The sequence below is a fragment of the Rhea americana genome, unplaced genomic scaffold (genome assembly GCF_003343005.1).
Source record: "Rhea americana isolate MKP2758 unplaced genomic scaffold, rheAme1 scaffold_168, whole genome shotgun sequence".
NCBI classification, from domain to species: domain Eukaryota; kingdom Metazoa; phylum Chordata; class Aves; order Rheiformes; family Rheidae; genus Rhea; species Rhea americana.
Genome location: NW_028185794.1, coordinates 980,193 through 1,004,729, shown reverse-complemented (window position 1 = coordinate 1,004,729; position 24,537 = coordinate 980,193). Strand labels below are relative to the sequence as shown.

The 24,537-nt window shown below is 45.8% G+C and overlaps 1 protein-coding gene across 6 annotated transcripts in view; it reads left to right on the top strand.

The window, feature by feature from the left end:
- Nucleotides 1-24,537, top strand: part of MYO9A (myosin IXA) — a 181,654-nt gene that overhangs the window by 104,160 nt on the left and 52,957 nt on the right. For all 6 annotated transcript variants that reach the window (XM_085300723.1, XM_085300722.1, XM_085300724.1 and 3 more), the window contains 4 exons: nt 675-791; nt 9,804-9,938; nt 23,247-23,368; nt 24,068-24,209. In XM_085300723.1, coding sequence (XP_085156849.1) covers nt 675-791; nt 9,804-9,938; nt 23,247-23,368; nt 24,068-24,209 — 516 coding nt within the window. The remainder of the gene's footprint in view (nt 1-674; nt 792-9,803; nt 9,939-23,246; nt 23,369-24,067; nt 24,210-24,537) is intronic.

Below are 24,537 nucleotides of genomic sequence, written 5' to 3'. Positions count from 1 at the left end.
TGTGCGCACAAGCACCGGGGCACAACTCAAGATAAGAATTTGGACCAAAAAAAAATCACAAAACAGGGAGAAAAGAGATAGCCCATACGTAGGAATTACAGGGTGCGTGTTTTGGAGACGTGCAAGCTGCTTATCCTCCTTTCTTCTTGGTTTTACTCACTGTCAATCAAGTGAAATCTCGTGCGTCGGGGTCGCGGGACCGGCATGGTTTTGATGGGACCTCTGAAGGAGCGTTACTCCTCTTCCCGAGAGAGCTGCTTGCAGAGCAGTAAATCTGTCTAGCATGATTTGTAGCTCCCATTCGTAGTACCTGGAAAGCTTCAAACGTTCAGGAACGTTTGCGGATTTGCTGTGTAGCTGTGGAAGCTTTGGCCTCCCCTTTTGTAACCTGTCCGTCAGTACCAGGCAGTACCGACCCCGCGTGCGTTTTCACGTTGCTTGATACAGTTGCTGTGCCGTGTTCAGCCTCCTGTTTCCTTCTCCTCGAGTAAACTCAAGGTTTTTCTTTCTTTCTTTCTTTCTTTCTTTCTTTCTTTCTTTCTTTCTTTCTTTCTTTTTCTTTTTCTTTTTGGCTGGAAAGAAATGTGAACATGGCACACGTGAGCTTAAGGAATGAGCCCGTTTTAATGCAAACTGTGAACCATTTCCAATCACCGTTTTCTTTTTCCTTTCAGGCTGTGACTGTGCGAAATTCCATGGCTAAATCGTTGTACAGTGCCCTGTTTGACTGGATAGTGTTTAGAATTAACCATGCGCTTCTGAATTCAAAGGATATGGAGGAAAACACCAAGGTAACATCTCAAATGTCTTGCCAGCTTCTTTTTTTTTATTGTTGCAATACATTTCTGTTTTAAAATGTGTAATTATGGAGTAAAACCTTGCCCAAACTGCTAGCAGCAAAKTGCTTCACAAAGTTGACTTTTCCTCGTGGAACGTTGCCGTTAATATTTTAGAATGAGTACGTAACTATTTTAAGCGATGCTTTCTGAGCCAGGAGCAGGGACCGGCCTCAGATGATATATCCGCCGAGCGGCTGGGGAGCAGGTTTTGTTTTAGTCGCTAYGGCCTCTTTCCCCACCGATTCCAGGACGAGTGCCAAATGTTTTTTTTTTTTTTTCCCCTCCTCATGAGTAAGACTATCGGACCATATGTGATTGCAGATTATTATTATTTTTAAATCTTGYGAGCACACGGTGGTGTTAATGAGGTAGCTATGCCATAAAAATCACGTGGAAAGCCTGTTGTGGGTGCGTACGTATTGAGGTAGAGGATCTCGTGCTAGCAGAAGAGAGAAACAAGGGAAAACATCCCAACGGGAAGAGTGAAGTCAGTATGGTGCCTCACTGATTTCCCAAAGAATTTAGGGAAGAGATTACGTGACGTTTCCTGCGATAGCAAGGGCTGGACTTGATGACCCAGGACATCCTTTCCGTTCCCGCGCTCCAAAAACTGTAACGTATTCCTCCGCACTCGTAGCGGAGACGGACCCTTGAGTAGCTCTCGAAAAGCACGGGTGCACATATGTGTATGGGCACGCACGTGCTTGCAGCTAGCCAGATACCTTGGACTTTCAAATTCTGGGCACAGGCCAGCAGAATTTCTTGGTCGTACGTCCAGGCTGCGGCCCCAGCTGCCAAAAGGATGATCGCTTTGCTAAGCGCTGACGTTACGTTTGAATTATGCTGTGGGACGGATTGAAGTCACAGAGCCTTGCAGCGTCTCTGATCTTTTGTTTAACTCTATGGAAGTGGTTGTAATGGGTAGAGGAACGAGATTATAGGCTGTAAGGAGAATGTGTCTGTGTAAAAGTCGTATTTAATGCGCAGTGGTGGCACTGCGAATAGAGAAGGTTGTAGAAGTGGGTAACGTGCCGCACGTCTTCTGACTGTGTGTGCTCCCTCTCCCTCTGTTTAATATTCTACTGAAAATTTTATGTTCTTTCCTAATTTTTCCAAGTCATGAAAACTTGTTTGAGCTGTCTGAAAAAAAAGCCATTTGTGTATTTGGCAGATGTACAAAAGCTGGTTCTCTTTTGTAAAGGAAATGCTTCTCAAATACTACTCTGAAACTGGATCATGAAAACAGATAAATATTAAAAAAAAATGTATCTCCCATAGTATTAACACATGTAACAGGGCTTGGGCACTATTTTGTTTGCAAAACCTTGTCAGAATATCAAAAACAGTAGGGTACAACTTCAGGTACGTATGAGCTGTTAGACTTCGTTATCAACCTCGAGACGCAGCAGGTGAGAGTTGTAAGAGCCCAGACTCGTGCTTCTAACCCGCCTCGCTGCCTCCGTGTCCTCTGCGTGGGACTCCAGGCCCACGTAATTGGCTTCCTCTGCCTCCCGTCGCCCGACGTTATCTCTGCGATTCCTAATTCCAAGTTCTCTGGCCCATATGTTTGTCCCAAAATTGCATGGTAGCCGTAAGAGGTATGTAACGGCGCAAGTGCTGAGAGTCTTGTCCTTGCCCAAGAGCACATCTGTGAACGTTGGCAAGCGCGTGAAAGCTGGAGTTACGGGAAGGTGCAGGCGGGTGCCAAGTGTGGCCCAGCCGAGTGACTGTGGGCTGTGTGCAGTCCAGGTTTGCTGGAAAAAAGAGCATAGTGCTTGGGTGGGCAAGGTATCAAGGTGAGGAGTAGAAATATGCACTTCTTTAACCAGTGCTCATAAAGGGTTTTGAAGATGAAACCAGTGAYGCTACTGTATAATTTTCACCGTTCTCTCAAATCAAGGAAATGCGTGAATTCTGTCCTTTTTTTGAGCGGAGGAGTTCAGGTGGAGCGTTCRTGTGCGTTGCACAGAGCTGCAGAGAGGAGCTGTGTTAAACTTRGATTTGGAAGTTGTCTCTCAAGGTGCTTTGCAGTGTCACCTTCTTGCCCCTTGCTAGCCCCCGACTTCAATTCCTCTAGCAGCGAGGARGGAAAAAAGCTGTCGTGGGAGGCTAGGAATAGCTGCATGCGCYGTTCTGCGCCTGCCGTTGATATCCACGACCAGCTATTACAACTGCTGCTCCCTTCTCCACCCTGAAGGACCTGAGCTGATCCTAATTAATTGTGTTTTCCCTAACACTTCACAATCCTCTTTAAATCCTTTTGCAGCTTAGGCTTTGAGAAACCCTGGATTAGAGTAGAGGCCCTTCTTAACTCCCATATGTGCTCTTGGGGTTTGGCAACATGAACAAGGAACCGCGAGGTGAACCAGGTGCGTGGGGGTCTGTCATCTCCGGCATGGATGTGAATGGCATCGAGCAGGGCAGGAAGCGTGAGGGACCATCATTTGCTCTTCTGGCCAGCGCTGAGAGACCCTGGGATTTGGCTCCTTTCCACAAAGGCAACATGTCAACACTTAGCTGATAGTATTTACTACTCTGAGTGACAGCATCTTCCAGCCCCTAAAAAATTTCTCCAAACACACTTATATTTGTGAAAGAAAAATGTAACCTGCCATCCTCCCGTAAAAAGTTGGTGGCTCCTGAGTTTGCAGTGGGTTAACGGTATGTGAGCTCTTCTGCAGTAAGTGGCCACGTGAAAGCCTTCCGTTGAGTGTGGATGTCGGGAAAACCCCTTTTCGTTCAGGGGCTTGGGCTTGCTTCGGGGTGAGAGCCCGCAGGTGGGCGGTCACGGAGGAGAGCGCTGTCGACACGCGCTCCTACTAATCTCGYGGGAATTTATTGGTACTGGCGTAATCCTGTGCCATGCTTGTCACCGGTGTTTCTTTCAGATGTACTTTAAAATAATCCTGGAGATTTTGAAGGTGCAGAAGGTTGTCAGAGGGGGAATTGTTGGCAGCGGTCCATCCTCTATGGCAGTCGGAATCCATGTGAAGTGTAAATTAAAAAAAAAAAGAAAAAAAAGAAAAACTCAAATGCATCCAAATTCAGAGCAAGTATGGGAGGAGAACTGTAGAGTCACTGCTTCATGTCAGCAAGGGGGACAGGCGTCAGAAGCTGTCTTCAAAAGTGAACATGGAAGTACGTTTCATCCCTGAGTGCAAATTTGCATTTTGGCGCACGTCCTCAGCTGTTTTATCAAAACCCCGTTTGAGTTTTTGCAGCCTTCGCAGGAGTTGTCTTGACCRGGGGTGGCCCGTTGCCTTGGGGCAGCTCGGGGTGTCAACGTGCACGAGTGGAGGTTGTGGAAGGGAGTGAGCACTTACAAATGTGCAGTTGCGCGTACAGTGCGCGTGCGAAATCCCGCACCGGGAGAACGCGTGCAGCTGTCTCTGTGTTCGGCAAACGGATTTGGCTGAAGCAAAGCAGCGCTGCTCCAACTAAGATGATCTCTGTAGACCAAAGGATCACCCTCTTTGGTGGTTATTGCCTTCCCCAGTGAGACTGCGTTTGCCAAAGAGCCTGTTCGTGGCTCATTAAGCCCAATAAATCTCCGAGGGACTATCTGGCAGGGTGATGGACAGGAAGAGGACCTAGATCCTAACAAAGTCRGTGGCCCCAAGAGAACTTGGGACAATTAAAATGGAGAGAAGTTTCTTGTCCCAATATGTGTGTGTATCTGATGTCAGCAGTGAGGAGAAGATCAAAAGATGAAGCTAGGGTAAAACTAAAATAAACACTCAGTCCTCATTCTTTCAATGTTTTCAAACTAGTATTGGAAAGATTTAAATCAGGCCTTTGATATCCAAATTTAGTTAAATGTACAGTGAATTATTTTAGGAAAACACAGTGGGATTTGGCTTATCTTGCTCGCTGACACGATTTGTAGCATGTTATTTCTGAACCGAGTTTTGAATAGTGACACGATACGTGTTGTTTTATGCTTATARCAGCGCTGCTGTGTCTTAGCTTCACCGCGAATTGCTGGCTGCTAGCGTGAGTTCTTCTTTCTCYGTGACTTTTGGGTTCTGTTATGCAAATGACTGTTCTTACGATATTGTGCAAAATTGTCCGAAACTTGACCTTTATTAATGAGGTCAGAGACTCTTCCTTCTCCTGAGAACTAGAATACTAAACCTCGTAGAGATCTTTTATGTAATTCCCATTTCATAAATTAGGCTAAGAAGTCTTACAAGTTCTCCTTGTTGCTTAAAAGGATGATATAGTGTCGATCATGTTTTAACGAAAGACATTTTTGGCTGGTTTTTTTTTAAAGCTTTTCCCATTTGGTTCCTGCGAAGTGTCTTTATTTCCCGCTAAATAACGCCGTYACTGTTTTCAGATGAGGTGCTCTGCATGTGTTCATGACACTGAAGGTAAATCCGTGCCTCTAAATAACGTAAATGAATCAAGGAGTTTATTCTTGGCTGCCTGGCCTGACGYAGAGGAGGAGTTGCTGAATACTTAACGAGTTTAACGCACATCTCTCCGTTATCTTCAAGTCCCAACTTGCAGATTCCTGGTGGGTCGTTGCCTCCTGCTTGGCGTAATGTGCCCGCGTGGCTATGGCAGCGCTGCAGGTTGCGGTCGTCCTTTTAGATTTACTGGTGGCGGTTTGGATTTTTAAAGTATCGACTTTGCTTGCACCGTTGTAGAAACAACCGATTTCTCCCGAGAATTTGAAGCAAAGCTATTTGCGATCRCCAAAGCGTAACTCCACGGTGGAGCGACGTTGCCGGCGGGCGTCCAGAGGCAGCGTCGGCCGGCTCCTGCTCTCTCTGTTTTTTGCTGGCTTGGGGAGTGCGGAGCGAGTGAGCTTAGCTTCGAGGCGGTTATTTGCTGCACGCCCCTGAGGCTTGTGCTTAGCGTTTAACTCTGTGATTCTTATCGGTGAGATTTTAAGAAAAGCGCGAGGCCGCTTTTACTATCTCAGGTAGAGAGTAATTCTAATCCAAGAGTCTCCCAAATTTAAAAATCCTCGTAGACGCACGTTTAAGGGCAAGAAGTTGGCCGTAAGCACATCTGTCAAGCAGCGTTGTCTGCTGCATACTTGTGCAATACCACGGACTCGCCGGCTCCTCCAGACTGGGTACCTACTCTTTAAATATTACAAGACATAAGCTGAACTTAGCTACGCGAAGTCTAGTTTATGTKACGTCTTTGCTGATTTCCGTACGGTGCTCACTTGAAACGTGAACTGGGAACTGAGGAGCTGCAAGATGTAAAATTCCTGTAATTATTTTCTCTACCTATTGGACTGCAAACTGAATCCTACAGCCAGTAAGATTGCGCGCTTTGGGGAGCTAAGTAGCTTTTAGCAAAACAGTTTCACATATGCATACCTTAATGGAAATACATATGCATGCATGCATACATATATATGTGTGTGTGTGTGTGTGTGTGTGTGTATATATATATATATATGTATGTATGTATGTATGTATATTTAATCTTGCAATAAGAAATGGCCATACACTGGTAGAAGACTTTTGCTGGTTTGTAATGGAAGAAACGATAGAATCCTTCAGCGTAGTTGCAATGAGATTTCTGGAGAATAACGAGTTTCCTCCTGCAGATCGTAGTCATATATTCCCCAAGTTTTCTTTTGAAAGTTTTACCAGCTTCAATTTGTCGACCTTTTCCGCTTGGGAACTCTTTGCGCTATTTATTGTCTCCTTCTCGTGACAAAATGAAAAGCACTCAGTTAACTGAAGAGCTCCGACGTCATCTACTGTACAGCTAAAGCCGTACGATTGAAAGCCACGTTTTAAACGTTGCGTTCTGGAGGTGTTCGGGAAGTCTTTCTGCGGGTTATGCACGTGGAAGCCAGCCGAGGAGTTACTAAAGCGCTAAGCGGATGCAGGAGAACGGCCGCCGTTGCCAGCGTGACAACCACGGCGGGACAGAGCCACGCTCGTCTTGCACGCCGACTTTGGTATCGGCACTGATTTTGTCGAATGCAGCGTTTGGGGCGTTCTCTGAATTTGTTCGGTGTGACGGTAGAGTCTTGTAAAAAGGCAAATTTAAAATATAATAGGTAGGTTTCTTCTTTTATAGCTAAAACAGCCATATGTTTTTCTGTAAGTAATAACTGATTTTATAAAATTATTTATGCGCAGATTAAAATAGATTTTAGGAGCCGTTTTGACATGGGAGATTTACCAGCGTTAAAAACGGGGATAGTATTTGTGCAGAAGGTATTTCACATTAAATTATGTTTGTGAGAGCTTGAAGAGTCCGGCCCGGTTGAGTTGGACTTGCCCACCCTTGGCAAAGGCTTACTGGTGTCCCCAGGGTGTCAACACGGTGCCCATGAAAGATGGGACACCTGGAGTGGGCGATTCAAGGGCGGTTCTTCAAGTGTGCTTATTTTTCCACGTGCAAGCCATGTGGCTTTCAGGTGGTGCGATAGTGACATCCACGTAGATTAATTTTTGTGCAGTCCTTTATACTGGCCGTAAAAGCATGGACCGCAGTGGAGTATTTGCGGTCGCACTTTGCTTGAGCAAGAGCACTGCAAGCAGCTGGTCGGCGTTCTAGATCTGGAACAGTCGATTCTCGTGGTGTTTCCCTTATCGCCTTTTTGTGGGGGATAAAACATTAAAAATGCTTCTACTGAAAGTTTAAAAGAAATACTGAGATCTCATGTTTTTTAAGAAGTTTTGCCGGTTGCAGCCTGTTGTCTAATGTATCGGTGAGCGAAAGCATTGGTGGGACAACGGCAGAAGGATGCACGAGCCTTCAAAGCACTCAGTGAGAGCAAGTCGCTCTGGTCTAGTTCCTCGCTCCAGTGGCTTCAGATCTCCATTTTTTTGGCTGAATGGCTGTTTCTTCCAGGTATTTAACCAGGTGATTTGAAGTGCTGCGTAGCTGCCTGGGTCTTTTCAGGAGTCATCGTTACGATGAGCGTGCCTGGGGGGCGAGGATGGATGGTCTATCCGGCCCTGGATTAAGGGGAAAAGCCTAAGCATCAGGCAAGAGAAGGTGAAGGCAGCTGAAGACCTTCTGGAAAAAGGAAGCATTGGGAGTTTTACCGCTGAGCTTTTCGCTTTTGTGAGCGTTCGGGTAGCCGAAGCCCGTACTCACGCAAYACTTGACTCGTAGCAGCGGCTCCTCTGCTCAGAGCAGCCGCAGAGAAGGAACGTTTTAGCGCTGTGCATCTGGATCAGAGAAAGATGTGTGCACAGTCCGTTTTAGGTTCTGGCAATGGAGTTYGCCTGGTCTTAGGAAAGCAGCAGCACAGTTGGATCAAATCCTTCGTGCGGATAAGAGTGGCAATGTCAAAAACGCTATGCCTCTGGAGACGCGCAGCTTAGGGTGATGTTCTCCAGACASGCTGCCTTGATGTTCTGCCCTCTTTGCTCCTTTCCTGATGACAAGAGAGCTGCTGGATGGACCCAGGCTGAACTTCTGAACTTCACCTGTAACCAATCATTAATTAGTAGTTTAATGTAATGTAATATTGGAACTTGCAGAAATTCTCCTCACTTTACCCTAGTGCCCCTGTATGAGYGAGGAGAGACCAAGCAGGCTAGGACTCTCCAACTTGGAGAGGAGACCGACGTAGGATGCGGTGGGTAAAGTGAAAGTAGAACTAATTCACCAGATCCTGCAATGTTGTGGGACACTTAATGGAACTGGAAAAGAAAACAAAAAAAATTTTTTTTTTAATAATGAACTCCTAGAAGCTACTGRTCCAGGAGGGCTGGAGTGGCAGTAGGTCCCAGAAGAGGTTAGATAACAGGTCCATTCCCTGTTATCTAAGCAAGGGAGCAAGGAGGTACCTCGGAACCTGATTTGTCTCGTAACTGCGGATGCAAGGAAGGAAACGGGGCCAGGCTTGGATACGTGTCCTCGAGAGGCTTTCCAGCATCCCCGCCGGAGGAGCGATGCTGGTGTGGGCCTTTCTTCCGTTCCCCGTGCAGGAGCTGGGRCAGCTGTGCTAGGAGCACGGGGCTCGGGGATGCGCGTCCCTGGGAGCCGCGGCTGTGTTCGTTCTGCCGCCCGTACCGCCGCTCCCGCGGCAAATGATAGTCTAGTTTGCTAAGGACGGGGGAGGCAGGAAAAGCACGTTTTTTAAATGTGCTCTTTAAAAAAGAGCTTTTGCTTGCTTCGACGGCTCCGTTGCCTAAATCTTGAAATACAAAGGAAACTCTTACTTAGGCGACTGATTTGAGTCCTGCTTCTCAGCAGCGTTGCTGCTGGTTTCATCTATTTGGGTAAGGCGGGAGGGGCTGTCTCCGGACACCAAAAATCAGCCCCTCGGGATTGTGCTCCTCGCTATGTGACATTTGTCTTGCGAGAAGTTTTATTTATTGGAAGAAGTCCCTCGGCAGTTACCTTTCCATTGCTACATGGCTGCTGTGGTGAAACTTTCTGATCTGTATTTTATGCAAGCTGGATGTTTGTATTTGCTACTATTTTACTTCCAAACGGACTTAYTTGCCTTTATTGCAATGCATTATTTCTGTATCAACCCCTGCGGTGCAGGTGTTTCTCTGGCAGCCTTACAGCTAGAGTGTGTTTACTTAGACACCCTGTATTTTACTTTTTAAGCATGTTTCTATAGACTGTCTTCATGGTGTGAGTGTCTTTTTCCAACCCTATCCCCACTTTTCTCTCCGGAGGATAAATACTTTCTTAGAGCCAATAGAATAAGTTGGAACTGGGTTCGGGTTGCCTCAAAGATTACAAGTTGTTTGGCTATAAATAAATACAAATACTCAAAAGGACTTTTATTCTAGAAAAAGGCCATCTGTCCAGAGAGCTAAAATTACAAGTTGTCTCTGATTGTAGGTGAAGTCTTCCAGACGGCATAATATTAATAGTTCCAGTAAAAATTAAAAGTCCTCCTGTAAAGTGGATCTAATTCTGTTTGCATGTTTTTGATTATGTACTGCATGCAAATAGCCCATTTATCTCATGTGATTTCTTTCTTCTAATCTGCGTTCTTCCTTTGTCCTACAGACTTTGTCCATCGGCGTACTTGACATTTTTGGCTTTGAAGATTATGAAAATAACAGCTTTGAACAATTCTGCATTAACTTTGCCAATGAGCGCTTACAGCACTACTTTAACCAGCACATCTTTAAACTTGAGCAGGTAGGTCTGTAAACACTTGCTCCGGGATGCCAAGGAGTATCGGCATAAGTTTGTGGCACTGGTGTTCTGTTAATGGTTTTATGTTAAAGAGCGTACTGTGAGTTTTTTAAATTTACTATCCACTCTCTTTTCTGATAAATGAGYGCCGTGTAGCACTATATATGAAGGCTCTGAGTGGGTGTCACTTTGCAGCCTTAAAATCACACGCTGTACCGGAGATGACAAAGATACAGACGGCAATTTAGTAGGTAACGCACAATACAAAAGGGCATAATCTCTTCGCTAGGATGGGAAGAGGCGTTTTCAAATATCGTTTGTTATCTAACAACTCCAAACAAGCATGTCAAGAGGACTGTTAAAGGACATGTYGTTCCATGAACGAAGAGCACGCAGTTGGGTTGTAAGGCAGCAATCTGTCTCCCACGGTGTCCTGTCTCTGACAGCGTCTAAGAGCAGATGCTCACAGAAGAATTAAAAAAGTAAATTAAATTAAAAGTACATTGAGCACGATACAGACCTTCAGAAAAATATATATATATGTATATATATATAAAAAAAATTGGAGGTCTGGAAATTGTCCCTGTAATTTCTACAGCGTTGGTTTCTCTGCAGCATTTGGAGGATGCTTGCTAGCGYGTGTGACCCTTCTGTGTCAGCACCCTTTTCCTTTCGCAAGAAGGTGGAGTAGAGCTATTCAAAAAGCATGTTATTTCGGTTTTGTGGTTGGCCTTTATATTCCGGTGCCTCCTGCTTCCATACATGCAGGAAGAAGTCGATGGGAAAACCTGTCTGTGCTTACGGGTCTGCTTCGGCACCAGGTGCCCTAGAAGAGGCAAGCTGAAAGAYGCTATGCAAAGGCAATATAGCTATTTTTTTCTATAACATTGCTGATAGCCTTTCCAGAAGGGACTCGGGACTCTGTTTCACGAGAGTGAACTTGGATGTCATCATCCATAAGGGACTTTGTGTGCTCTGACTGGGATTTCTTAGCAGGTCGGCACTCCTCCCCGGGCCTGGGGTGTGCGCAAAGCTCCCGATTACAGCAGCCTGACGGAAGGAACGCGTCCGTAATTCTCCTTGGACCGTCTTAYAGCCAATGACCTAATTAACTTTCTGCTATAAATCTGTCAAGTGCATGAAGTCATTAAAGTCCATATTTTCTCCATGGATGGGATGAGCAGTTGCAGCGGCATGCTGGTGCAAACAGCTTGCTCCTATTCTGAGTGCTGGAGCATGTCATGCAAGAGGAAAATGATCCTATGCAACCTCTGCTAGGGGAAGATATTCTTATCTCTATGTGTTTTGCCTTSTACAAGTTGAAATAAAAAATGTGCGGCTGCCTAAGTGATAATTCTTGGGTGAGGACAGGCGTATTTTATGTGGCTTTATGATTTACTTCTGCTTTCTTTGGAGTTATGCTCTACATCTAGAGGAACAGAGCTGCTGAAAACAAAACTGGCGATAYGTATTCAGGTTTTTGGACTTCAGGATAGCCCAGCTGGCCCGAAGATTCAACTGCTTTTAATAACAAACTCCAGATTAAGACTGGGCGGTTGATACTGCTTTTCAAAACAGCAAAACATTTCATTTCCAGGACCATAAATTTGTCTGAGATATTTGTAGCTTACAAGGGTTTATTTGATGTCTTTTGTGCAGAAAATCAAGTGACCTTATTGATGAAAATTACCTGAGGGTGCGAGAATCTCAGCAGAGTGTGGGTGTCCTCCTCTGCTTCCAGAGATAGGTTTGTCCTAGCTTTAGACCTTGCAGCAGGCCGAGTTGCTAAAATATCGGGGCATTTCTGCTAAAAGAAAACCCAAATGTAATAAATGGCAAGGATTTTTTTTTTTGAAACTATTACTGAATTTGTGGGCAAAGAGTGCTCTATTTAGCAATGATGTAATTGTTGCTGTGACATGCTGTTGATGTTATGGAAACCAGAACGCTTGCCACAAAATGATCTAGCACGGACGTGGTATTATTTTAACCTTACTTTTTTTTTTTTTTTGCTCTCCTGATTCCTGGTGAAATACAATAGAATATGCTTTGTGATTTTTTTTCCTTTTTTTTTTCCTCCCCAAAATGTTCTGCCTATACAGACAATGCTATTTCCAGCTGTTTGCAAACAAGCGTCAGAGGCTTCCTCTGACAGCCTGTCTTCAGGCTGCAGCCTCCTATAAATACAGCTGCTCTTGTGCTGTATACTGAGAATCTGTTTGCGAYTGAGACAGATTCAAAGAGCTTTGCAATAGCAAACTTCTGTCTTGGAGCCAACCATATGAATAAGGATAACACATCCCTGCATGCTGCTTATAATAAAAATAGGAGCAGAAGGCAAAAAAGGTAAATGCTAGAGTTCTGCCTTGAACAAAGACAAGTATTAATGTGTCTCTGCTATTTTTTTTAAACCAACTGTTCTGCATTACTGCAGACTTAGCTAGTGATGATTCATGATATGTGGGAATATAGTTCACCGGACGCGAGAAACGTACAGGAGAGAGGTGCGCTAGTCGGACTGCAAAGCCCAGGCTCATAAATTCTCGTGTACCTGCATTGCCCCGCTCCTGGCTTCAGAGCTCTTGTGACTTATTTATGGCTTGAAAGCCTGTTATTGCCCGGGAATGACTTAAATGCAGCCCGCCTCATCGTTTAGGGAGGCTTTCTCTTTCCGGCGCGGCTCCCTCGAGGCAGGATTGCTGGGTGGAGGATGGGAGAGGGGCTGCACCCCGGCGCCGGTGGCAGCTCTGGTAGGCGATGCCCGGCGTGATGCTTGGTCTGAGGGACAGCAGACCCAAGGGTCCTGTCTTTCAGCGGGCCCGCTGCAAAGTGCTGCATGGTCTCAACCTTGTATCGGGCTGGCAAGACCCCAATTTAAGGCAAGACCTACCCGTTGCTTTTTGACTAGTTAGCTGCTGGCAAAACATACTTCAYGTATCTGGGGTGATTCTCTGGTCCTCAGGCGACTGAACGTATCTGTCTCCATAGCTGCGTCCTCTCCACGGGGGCTCCTCTGCGAAGCAGATAAGCGCAGTGCTGCTGTGCCGTTCAGATGATGCTCAGGTGCTGCTGTGATAGGAAAATGTGCCCTCGGTGACCCTGCTTGAGCAAGGGGTTGGACTAGATGATCTCCGGAGGTCCCTTCCAAGCTCAGCCATGCTGTGATTCATGCATTTCTGCATTGCAACAGGCTTTTTTTTATTATTATTATTATTTTTGTTTCCTCTTTACAATTCACAGCACGGCATAACAACATGAAATAACTGCTGGGTACAAAATTCAACTCGGGAGGCTTCTGATAAGAGAAGCCGCGTTGTAAGAGTTTCCCCTCCGTGCTGAGTTTCTTTGAGTTAGARGGACGGGAACGCTGATTTTTGCCTCTGCACGTGTTGCCTGCTGTTCTGATAATTCGTGTTTATATTGAAATGGTCCCCAAACTCTGTGTTCGATTTCGGTCGTCTCCCACGCCTCTCCTCGGACCGCTTTCTGACAGTCGTCTTTGYGATCAGCCCGCCCTGCTTTTCCTGTTTTCGCCTGGCTCTTTGGAAAGTTTAAAAGCAGCTCTGTAGCCTTCTGTTTCGCAGACCTTGCTGTTCAAAGCGCTTTTCCTCCTCGCTTTATACATAGCAGCAGCCTCCGTTTGCATGCCCAGTTTTGACCTCGAGGACGTTCTTTTATTGATTTAAGAGCAGATGGATAATAAAATAAAATCTAGAACCTGATCAGCTGGCATCTGCTCGGGTGTTGAGCAAAGTCTTTATTTTATGCCTTGCGCCCTGGTGAGCTCGATGCTCTGCAAACCAGTTCGGCTCAGTCCGTTCACGGGTAAAAACTTAATTTCATAAAGATAACATGCCCTACAAAATGTTTGCACGGTCATCTACAGCTCTGTAAATATTTACAGAGCTGCCCAGGTTTTACTGTTCCTGTGTAATAGGTGGAAAAATCTCGCAACCTGGGCCAGCGCGGAGACTCTGAAATCATAAATTTGCTCGTTGGGGCGAGTGAACTAAAAAAAAAATGCAGCGGTTTGTGCCAGGGAGTGGTGATATGTGGCTTCACCTGTGAGACAGTTATTACCTGCTGTATTTTAAAGGGTGYTGCATATGCAGGATTTCTAACTCCGTGCTGCTCCATCTTCCAGTAGCCTACCAGGTGCGTAGAGAAAATAAAGCGACGTTATGAAAAGGAGGATTTTCTTCTGTTGCACAGAGCATCTTTTCCCTTCTCTATTTCCTCAATCCATTTAGGCAYATTTTATCTTTATCAGTGCCGAAGATGAAAGACGAGCCTTAGAAGTCAGCCGTGGAGTATTGTAAGGCTTGGTTCGAATTTCTGTTTGAGTTGGAGACGAGATAGCGAGCGCTTTTTGGAAAATGCTTTAGTCAGCTGTATCCCACATGACGTGCAGAGAAATAACAAACTGCAGAAGTTATTGATTTATTATTTGGAAATACGCCATTGCACATAACTCGCATTTAAAAAAAAAGAAAAGAAAAAAAGAAAAGCGTATAGTTGCTTAAACATTGTCTTTAGACTAAAAAGATTTCAAGCTGCGTGATGGAAATAAAGCATGACTGCCGTCGTTATCGGCCCCCACCGCTGTTTGCTTTGGCCCTTTTCCTCTGGGGTTGTGGAGTTAAAGGGAAAAGGGAGATTATAGGCTAGGACGGGATTGCGGAAAGGCTTCGTTCGCCCTCGTCCTGTTACCGGGTCCCTCGGAGCGATGAATACATGCCCGAGACAGAGTGGAAAAAATACACTAAAAGTCTTGTTAAATCTACATATTGGCATCTTAAGGAGGTGTCTTAGMAAACGCAGCGAGCTGTTGTTAGAAAATACTGGGGAACGCTCTCCTGATGTGAGGCGCCGGCGTAACGGGCTCAGAGTTTCTGCGTTTTTTGTGTATCGGGTTTAGCTACCTGTAAAATAGACAGGTTGAGTTTTGGATTTGTTTTTTGTTGTTTTTTGATCCCCTGACTTTTGCCTCCAGCTCGATTTAGCGAGGTGCTACGTCTGCGAAGCCCACTAGGACCCCTGCTTTCGGGCAGCTAGCCTAATCGCAGCCGACGGCCTGAGACTCTTAAGACGAATACTCCTATTTGCCTTTGGGGAACGCGTTGTAGTCACATTTTGCGTTTGGTCAAGCCCGTGGGTCATCCCGTACCTTGTAGCTGCACRATTTTGAGATGCAAGTCCATCTTTTGAGTCAGAGAGCGCGGTACAGGGAGAACTGACTTGGGCGATGGTCAACCAAGGGGCCATGCTTTTTAGGGAAAAAAATATATATATAACTGCTAGAGATGAAATATTTGGGCAAAAAGCTGATGAGCCCAATAGGCGCTTCTAGCGTGTGGATGTGTCTGCTTCATGCTGCTCGTGGCTCTTGGGCAGCGTGTTTTCTGGAGTGCTTTTTCAGACGGTTTGAAGAGTGTCTGCTGTATTAAGTCGCTGCACCTCTTGCAGTAGTGGCTCATAGGTGTTCTGCTGGAGAAATGAAGAACCTTGCATTGAGCAAAATCGAATCCTACAAACGTTACCCAGTTTGTCTTGGCAACGGCGAGCCTTGGCTTCTGCCCTCGCCTCTTCTGAAGGTTTTGGGGCAAACCAAGGCAAACTTCACCGGGTGTCCAGTAACTGCATTCCTCAACTTTGTGCTTCCGACTTTGAGACCGTTCGCTCTATTTGGCCGCAGTGCCAAGCCCTTGGCTAACGAGACCTGGGGTCCGGAGCTACAACAAGCAGAATGAAAATCTTGCATCGAGGTGGCTCTCTAGGCTGACGAYCCCTCCGCCCATAACCTTGCTGTAACAAGGGGCGTAATCCATAAGAGATGTTATTGCATGCGGCRAAGAGGAGAATAGGAAAGATGAGAGCTGGAGCTCTAGTTTTAGTCTTGCTCTGCATCGGTTCCTTAAATAGTTTCTCTGGCTTTGAACACTGAGACAGAGCTGAAATTTTCATCTGTGCAGGCTAAAGCTGATGGGCGGCCGGCCGCTGCCTCCAGGGGCTCCGCAGCAGCGGCTGAGTAAGGTCGAATCTTGTTTCCTGGAGCAGCTGTTGCAAATTGCTCCGACTTGCCGCTTTCCGAGCGGCCACCRAAATAGCAACCTCAAAGGCGAAGGAGCTGCAACGCAGCGCTTCTGGGTCCAAGCCAGCTGCCAACGTTCAGCAAGCGTTTTGAAAGCCTAACGAGTTGCACGCGCCGTATTTGTCACCYGCTGATGATTGCTGCCTGGTTTCCTCCCGCCGGGAAAAACAGATACCATCCAGCGACRGCTAAATATAACGTCTTTCAATTATTTGGTCTCTACTTTCTATTTTTCGATGCAAAAAGGTATCCCCCGTCCCACCCGCAGTGACAACGAATAGACTTTGAAATAAGGCTGATTTTTGAGTTCTTGCACAGTTAGAGGGGAACAAAACCTTTTAGATAAAAATATCAAAGTCTGGGGAACGTTTTAAGCATAGAATTGTCAGGGATTTTGGAGTGATMGTTTTTTAATAGCATTGTCAACATCTGAATAACTTCCTTGCTAGGGTCTTCTCAAGCTCCAGCTGATGCTCTCTCTTCTGGTGGCTCCAACGGTATTAGACACCCGCTGCCCTTGCAGTGGCTTTTCTCGTTTTTTGTTGCAACGCTACAGATTTATGCAAAGAAATGCAGCCGCAGCCTGAGCACCTGAGAGGTCTCCTCCCTAAAATGCCGTTTTTATGAACCCTGCAACTACCCCCAGGTCCTGAGCCCGGCAAAGACGAGCGAGGGTCTTTTCCCTGCGTCCCACCACCAGTTGCTGTTCCCTTTGTCTTTCTCAGAAGCTTGGAAAAGTGGGTGAAAATCACGTTGTAACTGAGGGCTCGTGCGCTTTCTGAATCGAAAGTAGCACTTAYGAAACCGGAGGGTGCCAGACGCTCTGCTCTGGACTCAGCAGGTTAATCCATTTCCATGCTCTAGTGCTGGCTTCTTCTCTTCCTCACTCTCTCATGGAGTGTTCATGTTGCTTTCTCTTTCTTCTTTTTTTTCTTTTTTGTCCTTTTTTTTTCTTTTGCTTGAATCAGGAGTGCCATTATTCTGCCACCATCCTTTTGACTTGCTCTCCTTGACGTAACTCAAAAGCAAACCAGCGAACAAAGCAGGCAACAACACACCAKGCTGCAGTATAGCAGTCCAGGCTGATGCAATCTCCTTTTGCTACACCAGGCAATTTAAGGTCAAAATTATCCCCTTGCCCAGCAGTTCACAACCATCGCAATTTTTTCTGCTCTCTGCCTTTTCCCCTATCTAAATACCCAGCTGCCCGCCTTCACCTGCAGCTTCGGGAAAGCCCGACCGGGCAGCTCTCGGAGCCGTGGGACCTCTTGGTGTTCAGCCAAAGGCCGTGCTAAAAGATTGAGAGCTTTATAGCTGAAAACTGGGCACCTCGGATGTCTCGCAGAGGGACGCTCAGCCCKGCAGCCCGTGCTGGCACCAGCACGTTGGGGACGTCAGCTCGCCGTTCTGCTGGCGAAGGGCAACCGGAAAGCTGCTGAGTGTGGTCTAGGTCAGTCAGGAYCTAGTTTAAAGTAATTTTTAGAGAGTTGATACTCCATTCTTTCCCAGAAGGTTTATCAATATAGCGTATTTTGTCCTAATTTTTGAATTGAGCAGCTTGAGATGTTGTTTGGACGTTTTGGTCCACCTGAATCTGAAAGGTCAGCAGKAGGTTGTTGCACAGATGTCGGGTGCAACATATAGCCCTGGGTTTACTGCCTCTAAGCTTGTATTTGTGAAAGCTGCTATCGAAGGTAATAAGAGTTGACTTGCTTGTTAGATTTTTAAGGAAGAGTTGGGGAAATAGGCTAAGAATGAGAAGAGGAATGAAAATAGTTCACTACTTAYTCTCACTCTGTCTTGAATTTTTAGGAAAAATACATTTATAGAGAACATGGCAATGCCTGGCTATAGATAGCATGGAAGTGCACCGTGTGTCACCATAAAATGTAGGTACTGGATTAAGTGAGGAGTTTTGGAGCAGTTTGTAATGCCTGCGTTATAACCTTGTTCCCACGTGGAGCTACTCTAGAAGAACTATTTTCTACTGATTTCCCGCTTTATTGTGGGAATTTTCGTGCATAAACAAGGCCTTCGTATGCCTCGGTGGGAAAAGTTGTGAGATAACAAGCTCTGGCGGATCAAGTCCTGGAGCTTATCTGGCTCCATCTGGGAAGGAAGCGAACGAGTCGGTGGGGTTTTTTTTTTCCTCCACTGCAGCGATTTATTCGAGCGCTTCTGAAGCTGGGACTTTTGTGGGAGACACGGAAAAGCCCGTGTTTAATTTGCATGCAATTCCATGCAAATAATTGAGAACTGATTTTTAGTTTATGTTTCATTCTTAATATGCTTGAATTTTATTTTGTTTTTGTTTTTTCTTTTGGATATAGGGAAAAACTCTACTTAGATTAGATTGGAACAGACACAGATTAGACCAGGCACAGCTTAAGCTCCAGTCAAATGGACTCTGCCTGCTGCAAGTTGTTACTGGTAGGTCACCCTCTCGGGGTGAATATACATGTGCAGACGGTGCTTCCCAGCAGCAGTCTGCTTCCTGGAAGATGCTGCTGGGCTTGGGGATATTTTCCGTCAGTCAGGATATATCAACCTTTAATTGTGTGGCGGATCAAAGAATATTTCTATTTGGTTTAACATCTAAATAAAGGCCCGAGGGCAGTTAAAGGAGCCGATGCAGCCTGTTCTCTCAAGGCGACAGTACTCGTTTCTCCGCACGTTGAGCTATAAAAGCACAGAAGTCTCGCGTTCATGGCGGGTAGGCTTCCCTCCGTTCTTGCATCCCAGTTGGGAATATTTTTCCTACATTCAGTGTGTGTGTGTGTATATATGTATATATATATAATCAAATATATATATATTTATATATGTATATATTTATTTGATATCAGAAAAGATTTCAATGTGCAGGTTCTAAGCACATCCGTTTCAAAGTCTGGAGCCACATTATTTATTTATTTATTTATTTATTTTAATGCTTGAACATCACTAATTGTTTCCTGTCATAGCATTCGGGTCAGCGGAGGCATTGCAATTCATATTAGCTTGAAAAGGTGCAGTGGAAGCAAGCAGAAGTCTGAATAAAACTGTCCTTTCGTATGAAACACCCCCTTGCCTTGCCACATCTTTCCAAATAGTGAAGTGTGTGTGTGTGTGTGTGTGTATATATATTTTTTTTTMTTTTMTTTTCTTAGCAAGAGGTAAGATGWAGTCACTCACCCCSTTGTCTCCTGAGCTCCAACCGAATCGTCATTCCACACTCCTGCTGCCCTGGCAAGGCTAGCAAACACACGGACGCAGCTGCGGCAGTGAGGCTCTGCTCTTGTCCGTTCAGCTAACGTCACTTGAGAAGTTACTGTAGTTGTGCCAGCAGAGCAACTCCCCTTCTTGGCATATGTTGCATGTCCTTGAGGAGGTCCTGCCAGCATAATCAGGCCAGCGTGGTCAGAGCAGCGAGGATGTTTCTGTGTGCTAATTTGGAAGGCGTTATTCTGCTTGTGGCTGCTATGTAGGTCATCTGGGGAGCAGTTGGTAGCTCCTCACCCTGCATAGTTGGAGGAGAATATTGAGCTGATGGACCCTGAGGGACCTGAATGAATTGTCATGGATTATTTTGGAATTATTGTGGAATATTTGGGCTCGTCACTCGGTTCCTCGGGTCCGGTGCTGTGTTTGGGAGCTTAGCGCACAGCCAAAACACAGCTCTTTCCTCCCACGCAATTGCACTGCTCCACCTTCTGTCTGCAGTAACCCAAGTTCCCCCCCCCCGCCCCCAGAAGTGGGAAGAGTAAGGCAGCATGTTTTTGGAAGTAAGGAGGCCAAAAATAGGAATCTGTGACCTTTACTGGACTAGAAGCTTTGCAGATACTAGTGTAATGTCAATGGTATGATTCTTTATAACATTGGTTCATTGTCAGAGGTCCTAGGATAGGTGTGTCTCTGTCAAAAAGTTGTTTTTGCCAATAACATTTTGCCTGCGGAACTGATATAATCTGTGCCAGCAAAAGCACTCTGACCTGTATTTTCATATTTCAAGAGTTTGTCAGAAAGATTGCAAGCCCTTTCCAGCGCAGACCGTATCTCAGAGTGCTGAGAAACGAGTTCCAGTGAACCCTGCCAAGAGAGCTAAATTATTGCCTCCCTCCTTCCAAGTTACTGCCCTCAGCGCATTAGTCTTCACACACGTGTTTCTGTCCCAGATTTCAGAATAACATGTTTAGATGACATCCGTGCATTTTACTCCATCAAGTAGGATGGTAYGAGGTTCCCTTAGCTCTTCAGGGAGTCGGTCAGGGCTTGGATTTGGTGTGTAAAGTGAGATTTGTCTTTCTGTAGTTGCATCTCTGTGGTGGTTGAAAGGTCACTTCCAGCTGCTGGGCCAGGGCTGGAAGCTGCAGATGTTCTTTGAGGGACTSAGCATCTCCTTGCTGCTGGTATGGACAAAAATATGAGAATTTCTGCTCCAGCGCTGATTGCTCCTCAGCCACTGTCAGATGTGTCTCCAGTTTCATGATCAGGAAAGATGACAGGTGTCTCCTGTAATTCCTCGTTTTCCCCAAATGGCCTTAGCCTCTTCTGACCGGTTCACCTGGGTCCAAGCTCCTGTGTTTGTGTGGYTGTCCGGCGGAGCCCTGTTCGTGCTTTTCCAAAGCTCTGTACTCCTAGGGAACGTGCGGGGAGTGCTGCTGCCTTGCAAGACCTTTCCTCTAGTCCTTCCCCATGGCTGCTCCTCAACAAGTCCCACGCCGCAGGGCGCTGCGCGCAGAGGGACCGCGTTGGGAAGGAGCGACCTCACGAGTCGTCGCCTGCTGCAGAGAAACCAGGGCAGGGGCTGTAACGCCGGGCAGGGGGTAAGAGCGGCCAAGCGGGCTGGCAGTTCGACAGCCCCTGGGAGACTCGAGAGAACGGCTCCGAGGAACTCCGTTGCGCGAAGGCACGCTGCTCTGCGGTAGCTGGTTGGAGCTCAGTATTAAGGAGGTCTTAAGAGAGGCTTCCAAATTAATCGAGGAGTTGTTTCAGAAGGGCTTTTTTAGAATGGGGTGCGGTGATGTAAAAGTGGTCTTAAACCTCCAAAGAAGGGGGAAGTTTCTTGTCTGTAAAATAACTCCCTTTTTATTCAACTTATTTATAAGCTGATTGAATTAAGAAATATTAACCCTTGGTTTGAGAGTTCCTTTCTGCTTGAATGGCTTATTGCAGTTATCTTACACTTGTCTTCATCTTACTRCATTTATTAAACAAAAACCTCACATTCTTTAGATATAATTCCATAAAAATTGAAGTGCTCTGCGAGGACCATCAAAGGCTGCGCAGACTTGAGTGCYCGGCTCAGGAATGAAGGAATATTCGGAAGTAACTTTCAAAACCATGTCCTAAATTCTGCAGAAAGACAGTCATTACAGGATGGAAGATAAAGAACTGAAAGCTTACTCGGTTGAGTTTAACATACACATACAGGCAGCAATGAGTTTACCTTACAGCTGCTGCTTTTGTACGTACAGCTCCCGCTGCGTTCTGCAGRCTAGTAAAGATGAAGCAATTATATTCGTTGATCACAAAGTCGGAGTTATTTTTCCTGGACTGCGGTTCTTTCTAAAGACGAGCAAACTGATAACCGGAAAAATGTTAGGAAGAAAGTTAGAAGGAASGGGAACCATTTTGCACTGACCCTTTAGGAGAATTATTCTGGAAGAGTCACTGTTGCATGCGCGCTTGCCTTAAAATGAGCGCATTCGTGAGTTATCATGGTAAAAGTTACTCTGTGATTGTAAAGATGATTGTATTTTGGGGGAAATTAAAAAAAAAAAGTGTAAAGCTCCCAACATGCCAAGACAAGTAGTTCAGAAGTGGTCGTGATAAAAACTAGATGGGTTAAAAATAATAGTAATTTTTTACCAAAGGGCCTCGTAATTGAAGCCAGCTGGCCACAGTAGTGCTTAGTGGTAAGTGCTGTCACTCATCTGGATCTTTGAGCAGCTTCATTTGGGGTTTTGATGATCAAAAAAACCTCTTCCTTGTTACTTTTCCTCTCTCCTTCCCTTCTCGGAGCACCAAAAGCCGGTGGGCAGAGGAAGAAGWAGGAATGCACTGGGACCCCTTTGCTTAGATCATCCAACTCTAATAATTATTATTATTTTTATAACAATTTGGGAATAATTTGGGGAATAATTTTTTTTCCTCTTCAACTCTCCCATCAACAAATGTCTTTAAATCAGAGAAAGGAAACTCCGACTTGGACCGACGCCGCTTTGGCAACGCGGGGAGTACCGCGCGCTTCCCGGGTCGCTATTAAGGCAGAGCGAGCCGCAAGCTGTTGCTCAAAAGCCTGCGACGAAGCTCGTGGTTTTAATATATAAAACGGACCAAACGCAGTCGTTTCTGCAGCAGACGTCTCGAGGTCGGTCGTTCGAAAGCCCGGCGAAGGAGAAGCTTTTCGCGAAAGAGCGAGGCTCGGGGCAGCTTTAGGGAAAAGGAGGATAGCCGGCTCCCCCCCGCCGGCGGCGCGAGCGTGAGTGCTGAGCCGCATCCTGCCGTGCCGTGCCGTGCCCTGGCTCGGCCCGCGCTGGGGCCGTGCGCCRGCACCAGCCGTTGATCCTGGTGGACGGCTAAGCGCGGAGCCCGGCGAAGCAAGAAAGGGCGTTGCACTGGGATWTTTTTGTTGTTGTTTTTTTTTCTTCCCATGTAAATAATTGGATGTATTTCCCCACCGTTTTCTTTCATTGTGCGTCTAAATGTCTTAGTTCCCTGCTAAATGTCTTAGTTCCCTGATGGTTCTGCAAGTAACTTGCAAATTTTTGCAAATTCTGCAAAAAAACGCTTCAAAAGCAACTCAGAAAAGAGAATTAAGGAAGAGCATCACGTGCGTATGTGTGTTGGGTGGGTAGGAGCTCCAGTCTGGCTCAGTGAGGAGAAAAAAAATTTGGCGGGATGTTATCAGAAGGACCGTTCATTTTGGCGTAGCGGTTTTTCTGAATCCCTTTGGTCTTTGCCTTTTTTTGCTCTTCCTTTGAAGCCCAGGTGCTTGAAGCTGCGCTGCTAGCTCTCACGTGGAACTACCTAAAAAAAAAAAAAAAAGCATTTGACGCTTTTGGGATCCATGTTTCCTTCCATTTCTTCTTTCTATTACTTAAAATGATTTTTTTTTCTTTCTTTCGCAAAGCTTCTGCATATTGTTATGCTTGCACTAAGTACTACTGCAATATCTGTGATGGGTTTTTCTTTCTTTTTTCTTTTCTTTTTTTTTTTTTTTTCCTTTTTTTCCTTAGGAGGAGTACAGAGCAGAAGGAATTAGCTGGCACAACATAGACTACATAGACAACTCAAGCTGCATAAACCTCATTAGCAAGAAGCCAACGGGCCTGCTCCATCTGCTGGATGAGGAAAGCAAGTAAGTGGGTGCCGGGAGCCACAAGGATTTTTTTCCACCGCCCCCTCCTCTTAAATTTACCCTGGAAGCAGAGCGGGAGGATGAGCATCCCAAAGGGGCAGAATTCCCTCCACGCAGCAGATGAAAGATCTTTCCGCCAAGGGTCCCGGATCAATGCGGAGGGCTGCGCAATTTGGCAAAGTCCCCGAATGGCTGTCGGGGTAGAATTTTATTTCTAAAATCTCAGTGTTTTGATTTATTTTAAGTAACTAGGCGAAACTGGGAAGCATACCCACAAGCGGCAGAAGATTTGCATGAAGCTTAAGGATGAAGAATTGGCTTTCTCCTGGCAAACTGCTGTGCTTAAGCTCCCCTCGTTCCTCCGTCTGTCTGTCTGTCCCCGTATTTTTTTCCCTCTTCCTCTTGTACACCAGGTTCAGTTGGGTAATACCTGAAATAGGTATTATTTCCTAAATATAAGAATATCCCATAGATGTAGGGCTGATCATATGAGCTCATACATGTGTATTTATATATTTGTATGTATATATGAATGTTTGATAGCATAGTTCAGATCAGTATTTGTTTCATATGGGCAGGCACAGAAGTAGAAGCTCAGAATATCTCTATTTTGCCATTTGTGGTTGTCAGTAAATAAACGTGGAGGTTTTATTCCCTTGCGTTCACAACTGTCTTCTTTTYCCCCCCCTTTCTCATCAGTTTTCCCCAAGCCACGAACCAGACGCTGCTGGACAAGTTCAAGCGGCAGCAYGAAGGCAACTCCTACATCGAGTTTCCAGCGGTCATGGAACCGGCTTTCATCATCAAGCACTACGCGGGCAAAGTGAAGTACGGAGTGAAGGTCCGTCACCGCTTTAATGTAAAATATGACTGTAAAAAAATATGAATCGTAAAACATTATGATTAGGAAACGACGTACCGTGGGCTCTATGGAGATGGAGTGCTGTGTGGAGGAGGACTTAGCTAGAGGAAACGAGGTGGTGATTGGGAGAGGAAGGTTTGGTGAAAAGTTTGGCCTTTTTTGGCCCGTTTTCCCCCTTTCCTCTTTCTTCTGGTTACGTAAGCATTGGTCTCCTGCTAGTTGACATAGRTGCTTTTGAAAATCCCATGCGAGTTATTTCAAAGCTGACCCCGTTTATCTTCGTGCCGACTGCATTGCTAGCAGAGGG